The sequence below is a fragment of the Colossoma macropomum genome, unplaced genomic scaffold (genome assembly GCF_904425465.1).
Source record: "Colossoma macropomum unplaced genomic scaffold, Colossoma_macropomum, whole genome shotgun sequence".
In the NCBI taxonomy this organism is placed as follows: Eukaryota; Metazoa; Chordata; class Actinopteri; order Characiformes; family Serrasalmidae; genus Colossoma; species Colossoma macropomum.
In genome coordinates this window covers 1,336,718-1,355,690 of record NW_023494807.1, presented here as the reverse complement: position 1 = coordinate 1,355,690, position 18,973 = coordinate 1,336,718, and the positions used below count along the sequence as shown (strand labels likewise).

The 18,973-nt window shown below is 38.4% G+C and overlaps 2 protein-coding genes across 2 annotated transcripts; one reads left to right on the top strand and one right to left on the bottom strand.

Annotated features, from left to right (window-relative positions):
• Positions 1–5,742: 5,742 nt before the first annotated feature.
• elocb (elongin C paralog b) lies at positions 5,743–10,109 on the bottom strand. Its single transcript, XM_036556355.1, has 4 exons — positions 9,994–10,109; positions 9,598–9,625; positions 8,102–8,245; positions 5,743–6,238 (listed from the first exon to the last, which is right to left on the bottom strand). Exons 2-4 carry the CDS (start codon positions 9,599–9,601, stop codon positions 6,048–6,050), a joined length of 339 nt encoding a protein of 112 aa, XP_036412248.1. The 5' UTR covers positions 9,602–9,625; positions 9,994–10,109; the 3' UTR covers positions 5,743–6,047.
• Positions 10,110–10,326: 217 nt separating this feature from the next.
• Positions 10,327–17,937, top strand: tmem70 (transmembrane protein 70). Its single transcript, XM_036556354.1, has 3 exons — positions 10,327–10,632; positions 14,277–14,376; positions 17,343–17,937. The coding sequence occupies exons 1-3, from the start codon at positions 10,342–10,344 to the stop codon at positions 17,786–17,788; spliced, it is 837 nt and encodes a 278-aa protein (XP_036412247.1). The 5' UTR covers positions 10,327–10,341; the 3' UTR covers positions 17,789–17,937.
• Positions 17,938–18,973: the final 1,036 nt, after the last annotated feature.

Sequence of the window (18,973 nt, the reverse complement as noted above, 5' to 3'; positions counted from 1 at the left end):
GCGTTATGTGTTTTACAGCCACAATGCCCGGATGTGTCGGCGGGATCTGATCTGCTTCAAGAAATTTGTAGTTCATAGAATGGACTACAAAATGAAGTACAAGCCGTACAGCCTTAGCGACGTTTTCAAGTATGAAGGACCAGATTTGCCAAATTGAAAAATAAATAAAATGTAAAAAATAAATGGCTCAGTAAATTAATCAATAAATAAATAAAAAACCTAAATAAAGTATATATTGCTTATTGTGATTGTAATTATACACATTTCCTTTTTCTGCAGTTATATATTTCTCAATTTATTTATTTCTGTATTGTTTATTGTTTTATTAATGCCATTTTTACATTTTTTCCATATCTATATTTTTAACAATTGTTCACTTTATTCATTGATCCAGATCAGCCGAGCCTCTCTGATCTCTGACTGTCTGCTGCTGTAAGAAGCCGTTACTGTACTGTCTCGTCCTTAGTTACCGCTGAGAGAGTAAGACATGTACAATCGATCAACCAATAGGAATATTAAGACGCTGTGACATCATTGACTGACAGCCCCTTTATTAGCGTAAGGACAAGGAAATACAGAAATAAACAGAGAAATAAATAAATATAGAAATTAATAGTTATGGAAATAAATTAATAAAATAAATTAATAGAAAAACCGAAAAACTGTTAATAAAGAAACATAAATAACATATAAATAAATGCAGACATATTAATTTATATAAGATTTTATTTATTAATATATTAATTGTTACGTATATTTATTTATTTTTAGATTTATCATCATTGTTCTTTGCAATTCTACTTCATATATTAATTTACTAAGTCATTTATTTTTAATTTTATTTATTTTTCATTTTGCCAAATCTGGTCCTCCTTATTTAAGAGACCCGTCCAAACGGCCATAAGCAGTATAGAGGTAGCAACTGAAAACCAGAAAAACCATTTAGGGGTTTAATTCCCACACCATGGTGACGTATGTCCACCTGGGCACATGTAGCACCGAACTGCCCACAGATCGCTGTTATAAATGAAAAATAAAAACGATTAGTCCTGATCTAATTCGTAGACTGAAGGTGGCTGAAGACCTGAAGTGGTTAATTGTAGAATATTGTGGAAAAACTTTCTAATAGAACACAGCTATGAAAAAATCTCAGCATCTATCAAAAACAAATCTCATGAATATGAAAAAAACATGGTCAGCACTTAATTCTACAACCACCTTAACTTCCATCGGCTTTTATACCTACCTGTGGTGCCTCTACCTGAATGTTCCTGGTCACGTATTAACACACACACACACACACACAAATAAATATATATGGCAGATATTATAAATAGCTATAGCTCAATTTATTGTCTGAGGGTACAAATATTATAATTACTGTTTTTCTTTCTGTTTTACGTTCTATATGTTTGTTTTTTCTTCCAATTTCTATCCTTTTTGTTTTCCTTTATTCCCCCTTGCAATTTTTGTTTGCTTGTATGTTTGCAGTTTGTTGCCCTCCCTCTACACGATGACAGTATATACTAAGAGAAATTTGTAATAACAGTAATAAAGAAAAAATTGGTCCTCCAAAGAGGAGGAGGAGGGGAGGTGGTGGCGGGCAAAAAAAGAAATATTTTCAAACTGATTTCTTTACAGTGGTGGTGATAGGAACCAGGGGTCACAATGTCTACAACACAAATATAGACATTTAATGTACTATCCAGATGTTATATGTAATGGTGATGATGGTTAAATAATCATAAATCTGAAAAATAAGGTTTCTTTGAGGACTATTCTGCCTTACGACACCCTGCAGGTAAACCTCTGCCATGAATGCCATAAATGGTTTAAAACAAATGGATTCAAATAGATTCGATTTAGAATAGATTTTAAGCCGAAACATGATCACAACACTAATAAAACAATGTCTCAGGGGTCAAGCGGAGTATTCAGCATTTCATGTAGTAACTTTCTGTGAGGGAGCTTTTAGAGGTGGACGTCTGGTTCCTATCACCACCACTGTGAACAGTTCTGACTCATCAAGTTTCTCTAGAAAGGACCATATTACACCACCCCAAATGTCTTTGTTTATGACCTAACAATTTAATCATGTAGTATATATATTTTTAAGTCGAATCTGTTGCCCCTTTTCTTGTCACAACTAAATAAAAATGTTGAAGCGTGTGATGGTGCAAAGATGTCCTGTAAAACCTGGAAATGTAGTTTAGTTTAAGTCATGGAAAACAGCTGAAATATTAGAAAACTCATAAACTAAGTCCAGTTATTCACTAAGATTGCATATTTTAGTGTCTTTGTCTCATATTTAGCTGATTATAAAGGGAAATTCCACTAACTTGTCAACATGTCTTTGTAATTAAATCATTGATATGTAAAGTCATTCAGAATGTTTTGATTTAAATGGTTCACTGTAGAGAAACGTGTCAAACAAATTTTCTTTACAGTGGTGATAGGAACCAGGAGTCCTGATAGTTGTATGTAGAACAAATAGCCCTTTTAGTTAGTGTCCAATTTGACCTGATGATGGTAAAATAGAGGTACAATAAGTTTTCATAGGGAAATATTTGCTTTAGAACACCTCTCCGTCATGATTCAAAAACAATACACTATATGGACAAAAGTATTGGGACACCTACTCATCACACCTACAGGAGCTTTTATGAATCCCATTCTAAATCCAGAGGCATTAACATGGAGTTGGTCCCCCTTTGCAGCTCTAACAGCTTCCACTCTTCTGGGAAGCTTCTACAAGATGTTGGAGAGTGTCTGTGGGAATTTCTGCCCATTCATCCAGAAGAGCATTTGTGAGGTCAGACACTGATGGACGAGAGGGCCTGGATCACAATCTCTGTTCTAGTTCATCCCAAAGGTGTTGAGGTCAGGGCTCTGTGAGGGTCAGTCAAGTTCTTCCACACCAAACTCACCCAGTCAGGCTTTATGGAGCTGCTTTGTGCTCTGGGGCTCAGTCATGCTGGAACAGGAAAGGTTCTTCCCCAAACTGTCCCACAGAGATGTAAACGTACAATTGTCCAAAATGTCTTGGTGCTGAAGCATTGAGATTTCCCTTCACTGGAACTGAGGGTTCTAGACCAACCCCTGAAAAACAACCCCATATCATCATCCCTCCTCCACCAAACTCTACAGCTGGCACAGTGCAGTCAGGCAGGTAACGTTCTCCTGGCATTCGCCAAACCCAGACTCGTCCATCAGACTGACAGATAGAGAAGCTGATTCATCGCTCCACAGAATACGTTTCCACTGCTCCAGAGTCCAGTGGCGGCGCTTTACTCCACTCCATCCAACGCTTGGCATTGTGCTTGGTGATGTAAGGCTTGCATGCAGCTGCTCGGCCATTGAAACTCATGCCATGAAGCTCCCGGTGCTCAGATTTTGTGCTGGTGTTGATGCCAGAGGAGGTTTGGGGACTTGCCTCAGCACTCAGTGACCCACCTCTCTAATTTTACATGGTCTGACACTTCGTGGCTGAGTTGCTGTGGTTCCTAAACACTTCCACTTTACAATATCACACACAGCTGACTCACAGTTGAAAATCTAGGAGGGAAGAAATTTTGGGAACTGACTTGTTGCAACAGTGGCGTCCTATTACAGCACCACCCTCAAATTCAGTGAGCTCTTTAGAACGACCCATTCTTTCACAGATGTTTGTAAAGGCAGACTGCATGGCTAGGTGCTTGATTTTGTACACCCGTGGCAATGGGACTGAATAAAAGCACCTGAATTCAATTATTAAGAGGTGTGTCCCAATACTTTAGTCAGTATAGTATATGTTCTAAACCTTATGAACTATCGTAAACCAAAGTTTGAGATACCAGGCAGTGTATCTGCAACCATTTCTCTGAGAAACGCCTTCCTGTCACCACCACTGTGAACAATTCTGTAAGTTTCTTTAATATGAAGCAGTTGCATCAAGCCACACTGACTTTGAATGATTTTACTTCTTGACCATTTAATTATGCAGGACTTTTGAAACCTCTGTTGAATTCCCCTTTAAGGTTCTACAATGCAGACAAGAGATAATACTGTTATACAGTTTTATATGGACAAAAATGAAACAGACTCTAATAGTTAAAGTGCCTTTCTGACTGATGTTTTTAGGGTGAATTTCATAAACTCAATGCAACGTTTAGTAAGTGTTGAACTTCCCAGAATTCTTTGTGGTTTTGTTGGTTCCTTTTTCACAATAATAGCACTTACAGTTGACGGGCAGATCTAGCAGGGCAGAAATTTCATACTGACTTGTGGCCAAAGTGGCCTCCCATGACAGTGCTGTGTTTAAAGTCACTGAGCTCATCAGTACGACTCATTCTACTGCCAGTGTTTGTCTATGGAGATTGCATGACTATATAGTTATACTCCTGAACTCAGTAACAAGGAGGAGCGTCCACATACTTTTGGCCATACTGACGGAGGTTTTGAATAAATATTCCCTTAATCAGTAATCAAATAGATTAAATGCTGTAATCAATAACCAAATAGGAAGTATTGCCTAACAGAGAATATTAATTCTTTCACAAAGGGTCGGCCTTAGTCTGTCTGGGGTCACAGAGAGGCCTGTGTGTACCTACTGACCCAGTGAAGAGAGGGGCAAGTTGACCTTGAAAGGTAGAGCAGGCTGGTAGAAACCTGTTGAAGTTTTGAGGAGTGAGCTCATCATGCGATGGCCAAACTGATGGACGAAGAGATGCACCTATTAGAGAATGAGCTAATATCAGAATCTGAGAAGTAAGGCAGGGATATCACATTACCCCACATAAATGGTATAAACTGTTGTTTGGAACACTGCATTTGGCGCAGTTGGGGTCTCTCGAGACCCTGTGCCACCTGATGCTGAAACAAAGAAGAAGCCTTTTTCTCCCTTCCACAAGAACTCAGCGGCTGAAGTCTTTTATTCTACTTTCTGTTACTTTTGATTGAATAACCTTTTTGTTTTTGTTTATTTTATTGTTGTTTATTTTTGTAAGTGATTAAGACAATAATTAGAACAAAACTACAGCACAGAATAGTTCAGATTTTAAAAAACATCATATGTCTGGGTTTTGGGCAAGGAAGAAAATAGCTGTTCGTCCCGACACACTGTGTATGTTGAGATAGCTACACGTCATTTGTACCGAAACAATGAGAAAAATGTTAGCGATGTAGCTGAAAGGCACTACTTATGCAAATGTTGATTACTGATGAATCACACTAATTTAAAATATATGATTCCACATAGAATCCATATTAATTGGCCTAAAGGCTTTGAAAAGGCCTGATAGTTAAACAGTGCCACACGCTGTAAGCAGAGAAATAGTATTTTCCCAAAAATAATCTCTTATGTAAAGAAGAATTGGCCAAGAGGCGAGCATAGTCAGAATTCTGATCAGATTATATTGTAATGATCAAGCTGTTTTGTTTACATTGTTGCATTCTCCATCTTGGCACTGGACAATGAGCTTTTTCAGTGATAAAAAAAAAAAAAAAAAAACACAAGATTTAATTGTTTAATACTTTCTGAAAATATGAAAAAAGTTCACAAGAAACAGTTGCATGGCTAACCTCTTCCTACCACAATTTACTTATTTACACCAGTAACATCTCAGGGCTGAACATTTTTCTTGAGAATAAACTTTGATTATAAACCAACACTATCATGGCATTTGTAGAGCAGTGCAGAGTCAAGAATAACAGGCAACGAAATTATTAACGAATAAAAAAGAAGCAAAAAATTACAACATCCAGCATATTTGTAGGAAGGCTTTATGTGGGGAAAATGTTCATATAAGGTTATTATCGTGAGTGTACATGAGAAGATAACTATGGTTTCTTTATATTTGTTGTCATTTGTAATTATGCATTACTAATTACAGAAAGTATTCTGAGGGGGAAAAAAAGAGTCTATTCTTGTAGTGAACAGTAAGATTAAAAAAAGCATAACAACAAATCCTTATGCCATTTTCACATTATTTGTTCCTTTTGTTAACAAAAATCGAGCAATGTAGGGAAGCAAAATAAATAGATTTCCAGAGATTTCTGCATGCATGTGTTTAACAATCCAAGAAGTTTGCAGCCATCAGGAGTTCCAGGGCTATCTCTGGAGCAATGGGGAATTCCGGGATTTCTGTGGAGCTGTTGGTGTATCGTACTTTGTAGGTGAAATACATGCAGACTTTAGAGAGGACGTGAGAAGGAATCTCTCTGAAATTCACTTCGTTCGTTTCATTTTCGGCAAACTGACCTGTAATGAGACAGACGTTCAAGTCAGGTATTACGGTGCAAGATTTTTAAACCTCATCTTCATTTTAAAAAAGTCAAACCATCTGATTAACAACTGCTACAATGTTATACAGCCCTGCTAACTAAGAGAGAGGAACTGGTGATTAGCTTAGCTACCAGGATAGCAGCTCTACTCACAACACAACATGGTCGATTCTGGCTAATTAAGCACCAACACAAGTTTGTGCTGATGATTAAAATATGAGGGAGTGATATCGAGCAACCGGTGCTGAAGGTACAGAAAGGCGAAATTAAACCTCTTCCATAGTGTTTGGATCTGTAGGCTTGATTGGCTAACTTAGTAAACAGGCTACAGACCCAAACTGTGCCACACACCACAGTACAGGTTTGGTTCTGACCAAGTGCAGATGATTAAAGCTAATGTCTGAGAATGACTTGTGCTGGAATGGCAGAAAGCCGAAATTGAACCTGTTCTCCAGCAACTGGAACTTTTCCAAGTCACAAGGATTAAAATCTCCTACAAACATCCGAGTTACATGTGGAAGAACTCGAAGTTTCAGCTGCTGAATTATGCACTAATGCTCTCTGTGCTACTTTCACTTTTCCAAAATGAAAAGCAGCCTGCCCACAGTTTCTCATTCTGAGAGAAGCGAAGGACGTCTTGCCTGCCCTTGAAGACATTCGACCCGCTTGTTTCGTACCTTGTCTTGTTTGGAGCTGCATCTCCAAAAGCAGCTCAGACTGAACTGTGTTTAGCTGAGTGCAAAAGCACTCAAATTTGTAGTTCCTGAATGAGGTGGAGAAACTTTTACTTTTCAAAAGGGGAAAGCAAGAGGCACAGTGACACAGTCTGCTCATTTTGTGAGAAGCAAAGGAGATCTTTTTGGTTTTCTTACTTTGTATCGCATACGGTGTGTACACTCTCAGAAATAAAGGTCTAAACTGTGAACCCCTCTTGTCACTGGTGTGGTGCCCCCTCAAGGGTACATCTCAGTATCTTTAGTCAGGGAACATAACTGAACCATAATCCACTGAAATGATATTTTCTAAGATGTACTGACTCCACACACCCCGTCTCGTCTCCAGGCTTTTTATTGTTGTTTTAAAACATTAGCTTATGAAAAAGGTACAAATACGAACTTTTTACATGGAAAAATGTATTTAAGGTACATTTACACTGTTTGTACCTTGATGAACGAAAAATGTACCTGCACAAAACCTTTATTTCTAACAGTGTATAGTTTTGATGAGCATCTTCTGTCCTAATATTTTACATTTTTGATTTCTGTGTCGTTTATCTGTGTTGCATTTGGTGCGTCACAGCTTTCAGAGTAAAAGCTGAAATCAAACGTGTTCTGTGTTGTGTGTAGCCATCAATAAACCACTATATCGATGAGTTTTTCCTGACTCTGATTTTCCCCACTTTTTATCACGGCACCTATCAGACCTCCCACATCAACAATCAGTACCTCTTAAATATAAATGAGTGGAATGTATTTAGTCATTCAAATAATAGAAATCTGACACATCACAATTTTAAAGTCATCATTTTTAAATACCGTTGTATATGTTATTACTGTTACAACGCCCAACCCAACCTAACAAAGACAATACTGTAGCAGTACAGGTTTAAATAATGAAGAATATCTTCATAATTTTGTGGGGGCTTAAATCAGCACTTTTAGTTATCTGACTTTGTTAAACCTAATGATGTTAAAACCTGTAAATTCTGTACTGAATCCTATTTTCAAAATATTAATTAAAAATAATCAGAGAAAAGTGATAAATATCTAATCAATTTAAAGACATTTGTCACAATAGGCCTGTCCAAATGTCCGTTAGTCTTTTATCAGACGTTACTCACCTGGGCCGCTTAACATAGCTTTGATGGTTCCTGAAGTCAGAGCATGTTCTCTCTTCACAATGAACTCATGACCATCAGAGGAGATCAGCTTCACATACATGGCATCCGGCCCTTCGCAGCCACCGTATGTCTTCTCTTCACAGTCTGAAAACAATCCACACATTTCAAACTCATGAACATATTAAGGACTGTCAATATCAATTAGACTAGAAAATCAAGCAATGCGCCAATTATTTGGACAATTAATTGAGTAATCGGTTTTTGGTAATCAGGCCAAAGAATAGAAGGTGACTTGAATTTTAATACTATGATGAAAAATACCTGTTACTATATTCTGCAGCAAAGTTTAGGATTTGTCATGTTATTACAAATTATAGCCCAAGAACTAGACGTTAGCTTAAATCCAATGAGTAAAAATGTTTTTACTAGAAATCACTGACTTAGACTACATGTTATGCATTAACTGACCATTCACCAACTTCCAAAAATGATTAATTACTTACATGTTAAATAAAAAACCCAAATGTTCAGGAAATACATTTTGTAGGCTAAGAACAGACTTTAAATTGATATTTTATATAATTTAATGCTAAAAAATTAACACACTTAAGTGATTAACAGACTTTCTGTTAATGCTCTCTCACATTTCCCTTAACGTCTGTGGACGAACGCATGATAAGACTTTTATGACCGCAGGACAGAAGTGTTCATTTTGCTTCAAAGGAATAAACGGGACACTTTTACAAAGTTCTGGCTCACTTCAGTTTGAAGGGAAAGAGCAAATTGAGAAAGAGAAAAAACTAACTAACTACTCAGTGTTAAATACACACAAAAAGCTGGACAATATAGCAATGTTTATCATAAACTGCATCATAATGTCACCTATATGCTTTTCTGAGCAAATCATGGGCATTGTCAATGCTTAAACACTTCTCAGTTGCTTGTTCTATTAAAAAAATTGCATAACTGATCTTGTTTAATTGGATTTAATGCAGCACAGTGTGTGCAATGTTGAATACAAATCACAGGATTCATAGTTTTTATAGTATTTTATATTGTAGCACTTCTTTGTCTGTTGCTAGTTATCAGATGTCAGAAAAATAAAATATCGTGACAACTTGTTTCGTTAAAAACCTTGTGAAAAGTATCATGATATTATATTTTGCCATATCGTCCACCTCTAAATACGCCCTTCAAATGTAGTTCAAGGGTTCTTTAGCAATGGTTCACCAATATGCCATTCAGGCAGGATTCCAAAACAGAACCTTATCTGGTACTACACAAAACCATTTTTGCTGAGTGTTTTATCTGTATTCACATTTAAAATACCAAATTGGTCTGTTACTACGATAAACAATACAGTTAATGTACTGCCATAAATCAGGGATGTCCAAGAATATAGATAGCTGACCCTCTGTTATGTTGGCTAGCACTCCTGATTAAGACACAAACCCTTAGCACGTGTGGAAAAGCAGAGAAGTGAGTTTATTCCTTACCCATCTTCTTATTTCAGCTCTTCTTTCTCTGAAAATACAGACAAAATTACAACAATACATGAAGTGTTGAGCAAACCAGGACTTCTCCTAAAGCAGGGCTAATATCCTAATTTACCTCAACATGTCAACATGTTATCCAAGGCTGCTCTAAACATATCCTTACTGATTAATTATAGCTAATAATCTCTTTATTAATGACCATTATTAATTATAAAGCTCTATTTAACGCGCTTTCGCCACTGTTAGCCTTTTAGCCTAGATAAAGGCTGGCGTGGCGGCTAGCTGACTCACTGGCTAACAAGGCAAGTTTTACAAGAAAACTCTTTATAAATATTTCTCAGCACTGAGAAAAACACTTAAAAAGACGTAAATCCAGTTTATATTATTTGTATTTACCTTCCGTTCCGCCGATTTTCGCCGAGGCAAACCGTACTGCTAAAAAAAACCCCAGCGAATCTGAAACTGGAGTCGATTGAGTAAAACGGCTACTGCTAAGGGGCCTTCAAAATAAAAGTCTTCAGGAGATGGACTTTTAAACCGTAATTTTCATATAAAAATATTTTGTAGGGGTAATAACCGTGTCGCTGCGCCTCGTGTGCATAGAGAATTACGAGTGACACATTCATATTTTTGAATATGCAGTTTAATGTGTTTCATTTTTGTAACGAGTGTCAGAAATTCTGTCGTTTAACACCGTTTCTTCACTCTCCTCCACACTGATGGCGGCGCGCTTTCTCAAAAACGATGCTGGCGCTGCGCTGCTCCGGATTCACATGGTGGTTACTTGAGATCACGTTCGCGTACTGGCTGGTTGGAAAAGAGCAAAAAATGTATCAGATAAGTGTTTTACCAGGACTGAGATACATCTCGAGAAAGCCTCATCGTATGTGGAGGACCGTCCACTGCAGAGGGGTTCACCTGCTGAACGAAACCCAGCAGAGTAAGGTCAAATCTCTCACCTGTTCCCTCCACCTGAACAGGGAGCTTTTACTCAATGCACTCCGAAGGACGTTTTCAAAGGCCGGAGTGAACAAGGTGAGCACTTGTGGAACATAAACGTGTTAAACTACGGTGCCCCACTGGTGACATCCTGTATAAATAAAAATAATGCGTGGCCACGACTTAGTAAGGCATGGGAATGAGATGATTAAGTTGTGGCCACGAGATCACGGCTTACTAAGTCGTGGCCACGCATTAGGATCTCGTTCCCACGCCTTACTAAGTCGTGGCCACGCATTAGGATCTCGTTCCCACGCGTTAATAAGGCGTGGCCACACATTATTTTTATTTATACAGGATGTCACCAGCGGGGCTCCGTAGTACTGCTGGTGACACCCCGCATATATAAAACTAATGCATGAGAAGGATATAATTAAGTCGTGGCCACAACTTAATAAGGCGTGGGAACGAGATCCTAATGCATGGCCACGACTTAGTAAGGCGTGGGAATGAGATGATTAAGCCTTGACAGTTTAATAAGGCATGATCTCGTTCCCATGCCTCACTAAGCTGTTGCCACGACTTAATTATACCGTTCCCACACCTTGCTAAGTACACACATTCATTCTATTTATACGGGATGTCACCAGCAGGACTCCGCAGGGTGTGTCTGCATGCATGTTTTACTTTCTACTGCTTCTGCTAAGTGATCCAAAATGTCCAAAGTTTTCAATTTACCAGAATCTTCCTTTGCTTATAAGGATTTCGGGGTTGTTCGTATGAATTAGGGCTGGACAGTTGGACAGTATTTATGGTTATCGTGATGAATTATGTCACAATATTCTTTTCTGAGTATGTTGTGGAAATCGTCAGTGCTTGAAAACACTTCCCCACTGCATGTTTGCTGACAAAGAGACCATTATTGGTCCTGTGATTGGATTTAGTACAATGCAGGGTGTGAAATGTTGAATATAAATCATTGTATTCATAGTTTTTATAGCATTTTTCATACTTTGCCTTTCCCGAAATATACATAGAGACACATCATGTATCGTGATATGACGTTTTTGCTATATCGCCCACCTGTAGTATAAATGTACGGTGCCCACAAGAGGACATGGTGAGTTTTTGAAATGGTGGAAAAAAAAATCTCAGGACTCATAAATATTATCTCAAGATCGTATATTCCGAGATAATTATCCTGAGAAAATTATCCTGGGATATTTATCTTGAGATACATAGAGAAAACTTAAGAGTAGTCCCAACTTCACCCTGTAGAGGGCACCAATACGCCATTCAGGCAGGATTCCATTCACTGTTATCTCCCCAAGCCATTTGTCCGTTGTCCATTTTTGAGGGGTGATGGCAGGTGTGTAACCATGATTGGACTATTCTAAAGGAAACTGACCACTGTATAGCACTTTATTTTGAACTCTGTCACAAATGCAAACACGTTTCAGTGCTCGCCAACAGATGTGATGTATCAGAGCACCATTTCACACGTTTTAAAACACCACAGGCCGTTTCAGCAGAAGGGTCACGCAAATATAGCCACTGCTTTGGTATTTATTCAGTAGCAGCTGTAGCTTTCTGGACATCTTCATGGCTACAGGTGGATGCATGCAAAGTGCGTGTCTGTCAAAAAAGAAGATCCAGACATTTCCTAATTCTGAGAGGCTTTAGAGCTTAGAACAGCAAAACATCTTCATTAATGTAGTTACTTTGTGAACGGACCAAACTATATCTTTCCCCTTAATTCATATGCCAAGTTAAAACCCAGAGGCTGGGATGTAGTGAACAGTGCTCCCTGAACAGCAAATTGATGCCATCTAGAGGGCAGAGTGGGTGTAACACCCTTATATTTTCTTATAAGACCCTTATAAGACAAATATCTTCAAATAAAATGTCTTCAGAAAATTATCTTGATGGAAGCAACTCATATTTATTTGAATATGTGGACATGAAATGTTGTGGCTCCCAAAGTCATTTGATTTTTGCAGTAGACTCTTTTTTTACCCATTATGAATGAAGGGATCTGTATGAATGACTGCTTATAAGTCTTAAGTAATTAAAAAATCTTTAGTTTTCTCTGCCATCTGGAAAGATCTCGCCTCATTTAACATTGTGTAGTGCAGCATTGTGTCTCTCAGCCTCATATTTGTGACAGAATGCATGTTTCTGGGTCCCTTCTGCATTTTTGTCCATCAGTCTTCTTTCATACCCAGCATGCATTACTAAAACATCATACAACTATAGGGAATCTCCCCACTGCCATAAAGAAATCCACTGATGTAGAAGCTTATAAATACAAAGTTGTTTTCAGCTTCCTGGCAGAAACTATAGCCACCAGGCTGTATATCCTTCTGGATTAGATAGCTGCATTTCAAACAGACCACCCTCATTTATCTGCTTTGAGTTCTTGTAGCTTTTTCCGCCTTCAAGATGTCATCAGACGAGAATTTTCCTAGTCTTTGACCATGAAAACCTAATACAACCTAATCTAATACAGATTTTTACGTTTTGTCATGATTTTGTCTCCTTTCTGCATTTCTGCAAAAATCAAACCACAACATTTTTGTCATCTTGGCTGTAAATATGTCTCATATATATTTCATGTACTAGTATAGGATAAAAAATAATAATAATATAAACAAAAACACAGACTTACTTTGCTCTGCTTTAAGCTTTCGCTCTGCTATAGCCGCTTTTCCCACATCTCTGGCAGGAAACATTTCCTGAAAAGTAGGACGGTTTATTGCAAAATGTGTCTTATCATTCTAATTTTTATGAGGCTGAAGTCGCTTCTCATTCGCCAGCGCCTTGTTCGAATTGTCCCGTTCCGCCTTAAATGGTCTCTGAGATTCCGGAATGTAACTTCTACACCATTTAAGGTGGAACGGGAAACTTTGAACAAGAATCTGACTTCACCTTCACGACTTTTTCGTTTTTGACAGTTTCTCGTTGCAGATTAAACGTATCAGGAAACCAGCTGCAGTGATTACAAACGTAAATAAGTCCATTCATCTCCAAATTATCAGTGTTCGTCTTAAATTTCTCTCTTTGCCTTTTCTTTAGCTGCTAGCTAGGCGGGACTGTTGTTGTCAGGGTTAAAGGGTGAATTAGCAGTTCTACATTAACTCCAGAGTTTAAGACCATTTACTGTTAAACTGTGTTGAACGATCAGCAGAGCTTTATTTTACTGTAAAGGAGGATTATTTAATTTTTACCTACAAATCTGATTCAGCCGTGGAGCCACAACAGGGCAGTAAAACAGACATGTGTTGCCGACCCCAGACTAGTGTAAAGCCTCCCCAGAAGAGTAGAAGCTGTTACTGCAGCAAAGGAGGACAAACTCACTATTAATACCCCTCATTTTAGAGCAGGTTGGATGAGCTGGTGTCTACAAACATTTGGATGTGTAGTGTAGTTCGGAAGCTCATGGTCACCTTGTCCACCCAAACAGATGCTGTATCCAGACACTATATTGCTGCTTATCCAAGTGACTGCATATGATAAAATGTGTACTCAAGGTCAAACTATAACTGTGCTGGTAGCTGAAGATACAGTCTGGATCTGGTTCTGCTCAATACAGTGTATGTTAACTGTTATAGCAGTCGTATATTAATATTCTCTGTACTGATATCACAGAGAGGATATAATATGCAAGTGAGCCTGTTAACAATTCACAAAATGCTTATTGTGTCCTTTGAGCTCTCTGACCACCTTGTCTGTCTTGACAGGTTCAGCCGTATACTTACGGACGATGCTTTTCCTCCCAGCCCGTCAGCCCTGAGGATGGAGTCCTGATCTACTCTGGCAATCTGGGCAAAGCTGTGCTCGGTATTTCCCTTTTTTATGCTTACATTTTATTCCCAAATCTAAAAGTATCCTTTAGGGCTGCACCGCACATGGTTGGTTAATTGGTATTGCAGGATTGGCAGTACTGATATTGCAGCTGCTGAAATGTCCAAACTGAGGCTGTTGTTGTGTTGGTTAGCCAGAAACTGTCGTTTAAAAAAAAAGCTGCATATTTTGTTGTTGCAAGGAAATATTAAAGAATAAACAGACAGTGGCCAAAGTATTCAGTTTTATCCAGTTCACCTTGTGCACATCATTCTCTTCTATACTGCGTATTTTTCTCCACGGGAAAAGTCAGCACAGGCTGCTGTTGCGCTTCCATGGCAGGAGGTTTATACATTGGTTATTGTTAGAGCTGGGCGATATGACTAAAAACGTTATCACGATAAACAAAACTCATATCGTTCGATATCGATACATATCGTGATAAATGTCAAATCATGATTTCTTTCACGTTTGAAGGCTGATTTTGCTCCTGGGTGGTTAACTGTGGTTTTAAACTATCACTTATGGTCCGATCATGACAAACACTCGGCAAACAGTGGAACATTTCACTAATCTGTCTCGGGACAGTGGGAGAAAGTTTCTGAGCTGTTTTTATCAGCTTGAAAAGCACAGCTGCCATTTTTGTAATAGTCATGATTTAAGAAAGAAAACAGATTATTTTTAGCGGTCTGGTGACGAGCGCTCGGCTACCCCGCTACAAACGCTAAACAAGTGGCCAACAACAGAGCTAAACTCTTTAGTTTCTCAACAACGTCAACTCGGTTGAACATATTTCTGAGCTGACTCGGCTACATCATTGGATATAATCCGTACAGAAAAACACTAAAGCTGAAGTTCTGAGAGCTGAGACTGATCACAGTGCTGAATATTTACACATCTTTCTGTGAGCTGTGTAAGGAATGAGGTTTACATTAAACTGTATGCATTTCATGGTTAGATGATTTTATAAGACATCCTAGTTTATCTGTTTCCACTAAAGTATTCCCTGAAAGACGTGTAGAGGCTGTTACTGTTTGAGTCGAAATTATGAGCAGATTGCTTAATTAATAATGTAATTTTAGTGAGTCCTGCTGCCCATCAGCTCCCTGGACTCTAGCTTACGTTAATAGGTGTGAACCTCTACAGACAGTAAACACATTCACAGCCTTCACACTGTATATTTACACTGATATCTGTTCAGAACATTTACACCATAAAAATCAGCAGCAACATCAGCAAATCACCCAGCTTTGATTTTTACTGTAATATATTTCACTGGTAATCATGCTGATCACTTCATACAGGATCAGACATTATTACTGCATTAGACAGTCAAACAGCTACACAGACTCTCACAGTTAAAGACGAACACCGAGAGAGAGGGAGGGAGGGAGCGAGGGATCAGATCAGGCCAGTCGACAGCGCGACAGAATCACCGTGCAGAGTTTATGAAAATCTGTTTTAGTTTAGATTTCTTGTCTCACAGCTGTAAACGACCGTTTATCTCCAAAACAGCAGCTAAACCAGGCTGTGTAAACGGACGAACTGCAGGCTGTGGGCGACACCTGTTCACTAAAGTGTCTGAGAGGCACCTGTGATAAAATAAACGCAGCAGATTTTAAGTTTAATAAACAGAAGCATTACAAAAGAAAGAAGAAACCCGTGAACACGGCACCTGTTCAGCTCGGATCAGCTCGGCTGGAGTGGAGCTGTGAGAGCGGATCTCAGCAGGTTTCGTGTTCGGCCGCTGATAATAACACAGTTTTCTTTAGTTCATGTTAAATGAACACAGATGACCGTTTGGAGGGTCAGTTCCTCCTCTGAGCTGGTTCAGTTCTCCTCTGTCCTTCTCCACTAAACTGGACCTCTCTGTAGTGTTTTTCCTGCTGGAGCTGCTGTTTTTTGATTGGTGGATCTTTTAAATTTAAACGAATTTACTTCGTTCGTATTGGTGTCTGAGCTGAAACGCTCATCGTTTATTTTTACTCTGTGACGTTATGAAGATTAAAGTAGTGAAGTAAAAGGATTTCATTAAAATGAACTCAAGTAGAGTAAAAGTACTGATTTAATTCTACTCCAAAAAGTACCGTTACAGGGAAAACTGTACTCAATTACAGCAACGAGAGTAAATGTGATTCGTTACTTAAACCTCTGAGAGTTATAATAACCAGCCATAGCAGCTACATTTACCAACTGAAATTCAATATTCTGTCTGTAATTCACTGAAAACGCTTCCAGAATGTTACATTTAGAGTCTTGTTAGTTGAACTTGTATGCATTTGGATTAATGTCTCAACATTCATTTTGAAGTAAAATGGGGAAACAGATGAATGTCTTCTAGAACACTGTTGATAAGTTAGTAAGTATAGCAGAAATAATGTACACACTTAAAAGAGATGGCTCTTCAGGAGTTCTTTAGTAAAGAAAATGGTTCTATATAGAACCGTGAACACTCAAAGAACCCTTTGCATGTTTAAAGCGTTCTTCAGATTGATGGAGACCTTGCTGAGGTTGGTTCTAGCACCAAAAAGGATTCTTCTACTTTTACAGGTTCAGCATCATAATAAAAGAAGAGCCCTTTTGGGTGCTATATAGAACCCTTTTCAAACCCTTTAGAACCATCCACAGCACATTCTCCATCAATCTGAAGAACTATTTAATCATGAAAAGGGTTCTTTCAGTGTTCATGGTTCTATATAGGACTATTATCTTTACTAAAGACCCCTGAAAGAGCCATTATTTTTAAGAGCGTGTTTATGAATATGGTTATAGCGCACGTTCCACAGCATGTTAACAAATTAAATGATTCTAAAAAAACAAAGTGTCTCAAAACTGCATTTGAGCACTGTAAATTTGGAAAAATCATAATTATTGGATTGTATCAATAACGACCAGCACTGCTTTATATCTGCTGCATCTTCATTCCAGCAAATCCGCTTAACATGCTTGTGTTTTCATTGCAGGAGTGAAGTTTTTCTCCTACTCCACCAGCATGTTCAGCTTGTGCGTGATGCCCTACGTCCTCACGAAGACGGGCCTCGGGGTAAGCAGCTTAGCGATGAAGGTGGCGTTCTGCGGCTTCATCGGGTTCTTCACCTTTCTGACTCCGCTGCTCCTCCACCTGATCACCAAAGGCTACGTGGTGCGCTTGTATCACAACAAAGACACGGACATGTACACGGCCGTCACGTACAGCGCGCTTCTGGTGGAGAAAAAGACTGTGTTTCACCAGAGTGACGTCAAAATCCCCGACGTGAGCAGGATGTTCACAAGTTTCTATGCCAAAAAGCGCTCGATGCTTGTAAACCCGATGCTTTTTGAATTGCCCCACGACTACAACCACCTGATGGGTTACGATCAGCCGTTCTCGTTCGACTTGGACGATTTAAAAAAGCCAGATAAAAGTTAAGTGTGGTCAGGTTGGTTGTATCTCTGTAACACTTCATAATCACATATAAAGGACTGTTATGAACTAGATTTTGAATGCAGGCTGAAAGATCCCAGCGGGGTGTAACTTATTTGAGACTTGCTGTAAATAAATCTGTCTGTCTGTTATAATATCTGCCCATGAGCTCTGCATTTCTGCCTCCAGTTTGGGTTCAGGTTCAGATGCTCCGCCCACAGAGGTACAGTCATATCGTCCTCCTGGAATTATAAGGTTCTGTCAAAATTGAGTTATTCACATATTCTTATTCTACAACTTCTCAAAATTATGTGATGTGTTTCAATCTCCACGGTCAAACTCTAACTTAGTTCTGTAAGGTTCTGTCTGCGAGCCAATCAGCACTTCATACACACACTAGAGGACCAATCAGCTTCTGCTTCTTTGTCATGTCGCCGTTCTGCTCAGTGACTGCGGGAAAAAACATGAAAACATGTTGCTGAACTTCTGCCTGAATTCGAACAGTTCTTTATAAAGTGTTATTGTTGTAAATTTAATGAATATTAAGCCTTAAATAGTGAACATTTGAACTGATGGGGTCTTAATTACAACATAAACATTAATTTCATTCATTCATCCATGTTTTCTTTTTTTTCTTTCTCCCAAAAAATAAGACATTTTGGTGCTTTAAGTCAACATTTCTGATATAAAACTAAACCTCACACTGCCTTTATACTGACCTGCTACACTGACCTGCTGGGACCGTTCATTACAGTAGCTGGTTTCTGTCTAACTAAAGAAAACGTAAACTAATGGTTCCGAAAACTGACCTCTGCACTGGCAAAACATTCAGCACTGACCTTTATATTTAATCTGCAATGCTTTTTTTTTTAATAAGAAAAAGATGATTTGTTCTAAAACAAGAAATAAAAGTCCTCAAAAGAAATAATAAAGTAAATAAAAATGTCATAGATACATTAAATGTAACTTTCTGTTGATGTAGACTCTCTGTTACACTGAATTTAAGTTTTAAAGCAAATTAGGAGTATAAACGTTTGTGTTTCTTGAAAAACGTCGCTTCTTGTCAGGTTTTTCCAGACAGAACCTTATAACTTCATTCAGAAAGTGAGTTCTTAGGATTTTATCTGCATTCAACCTTTTTCAAAAAACTCATTTACAGATTTGACAGGATTTTAATGTTGTACATTTAGA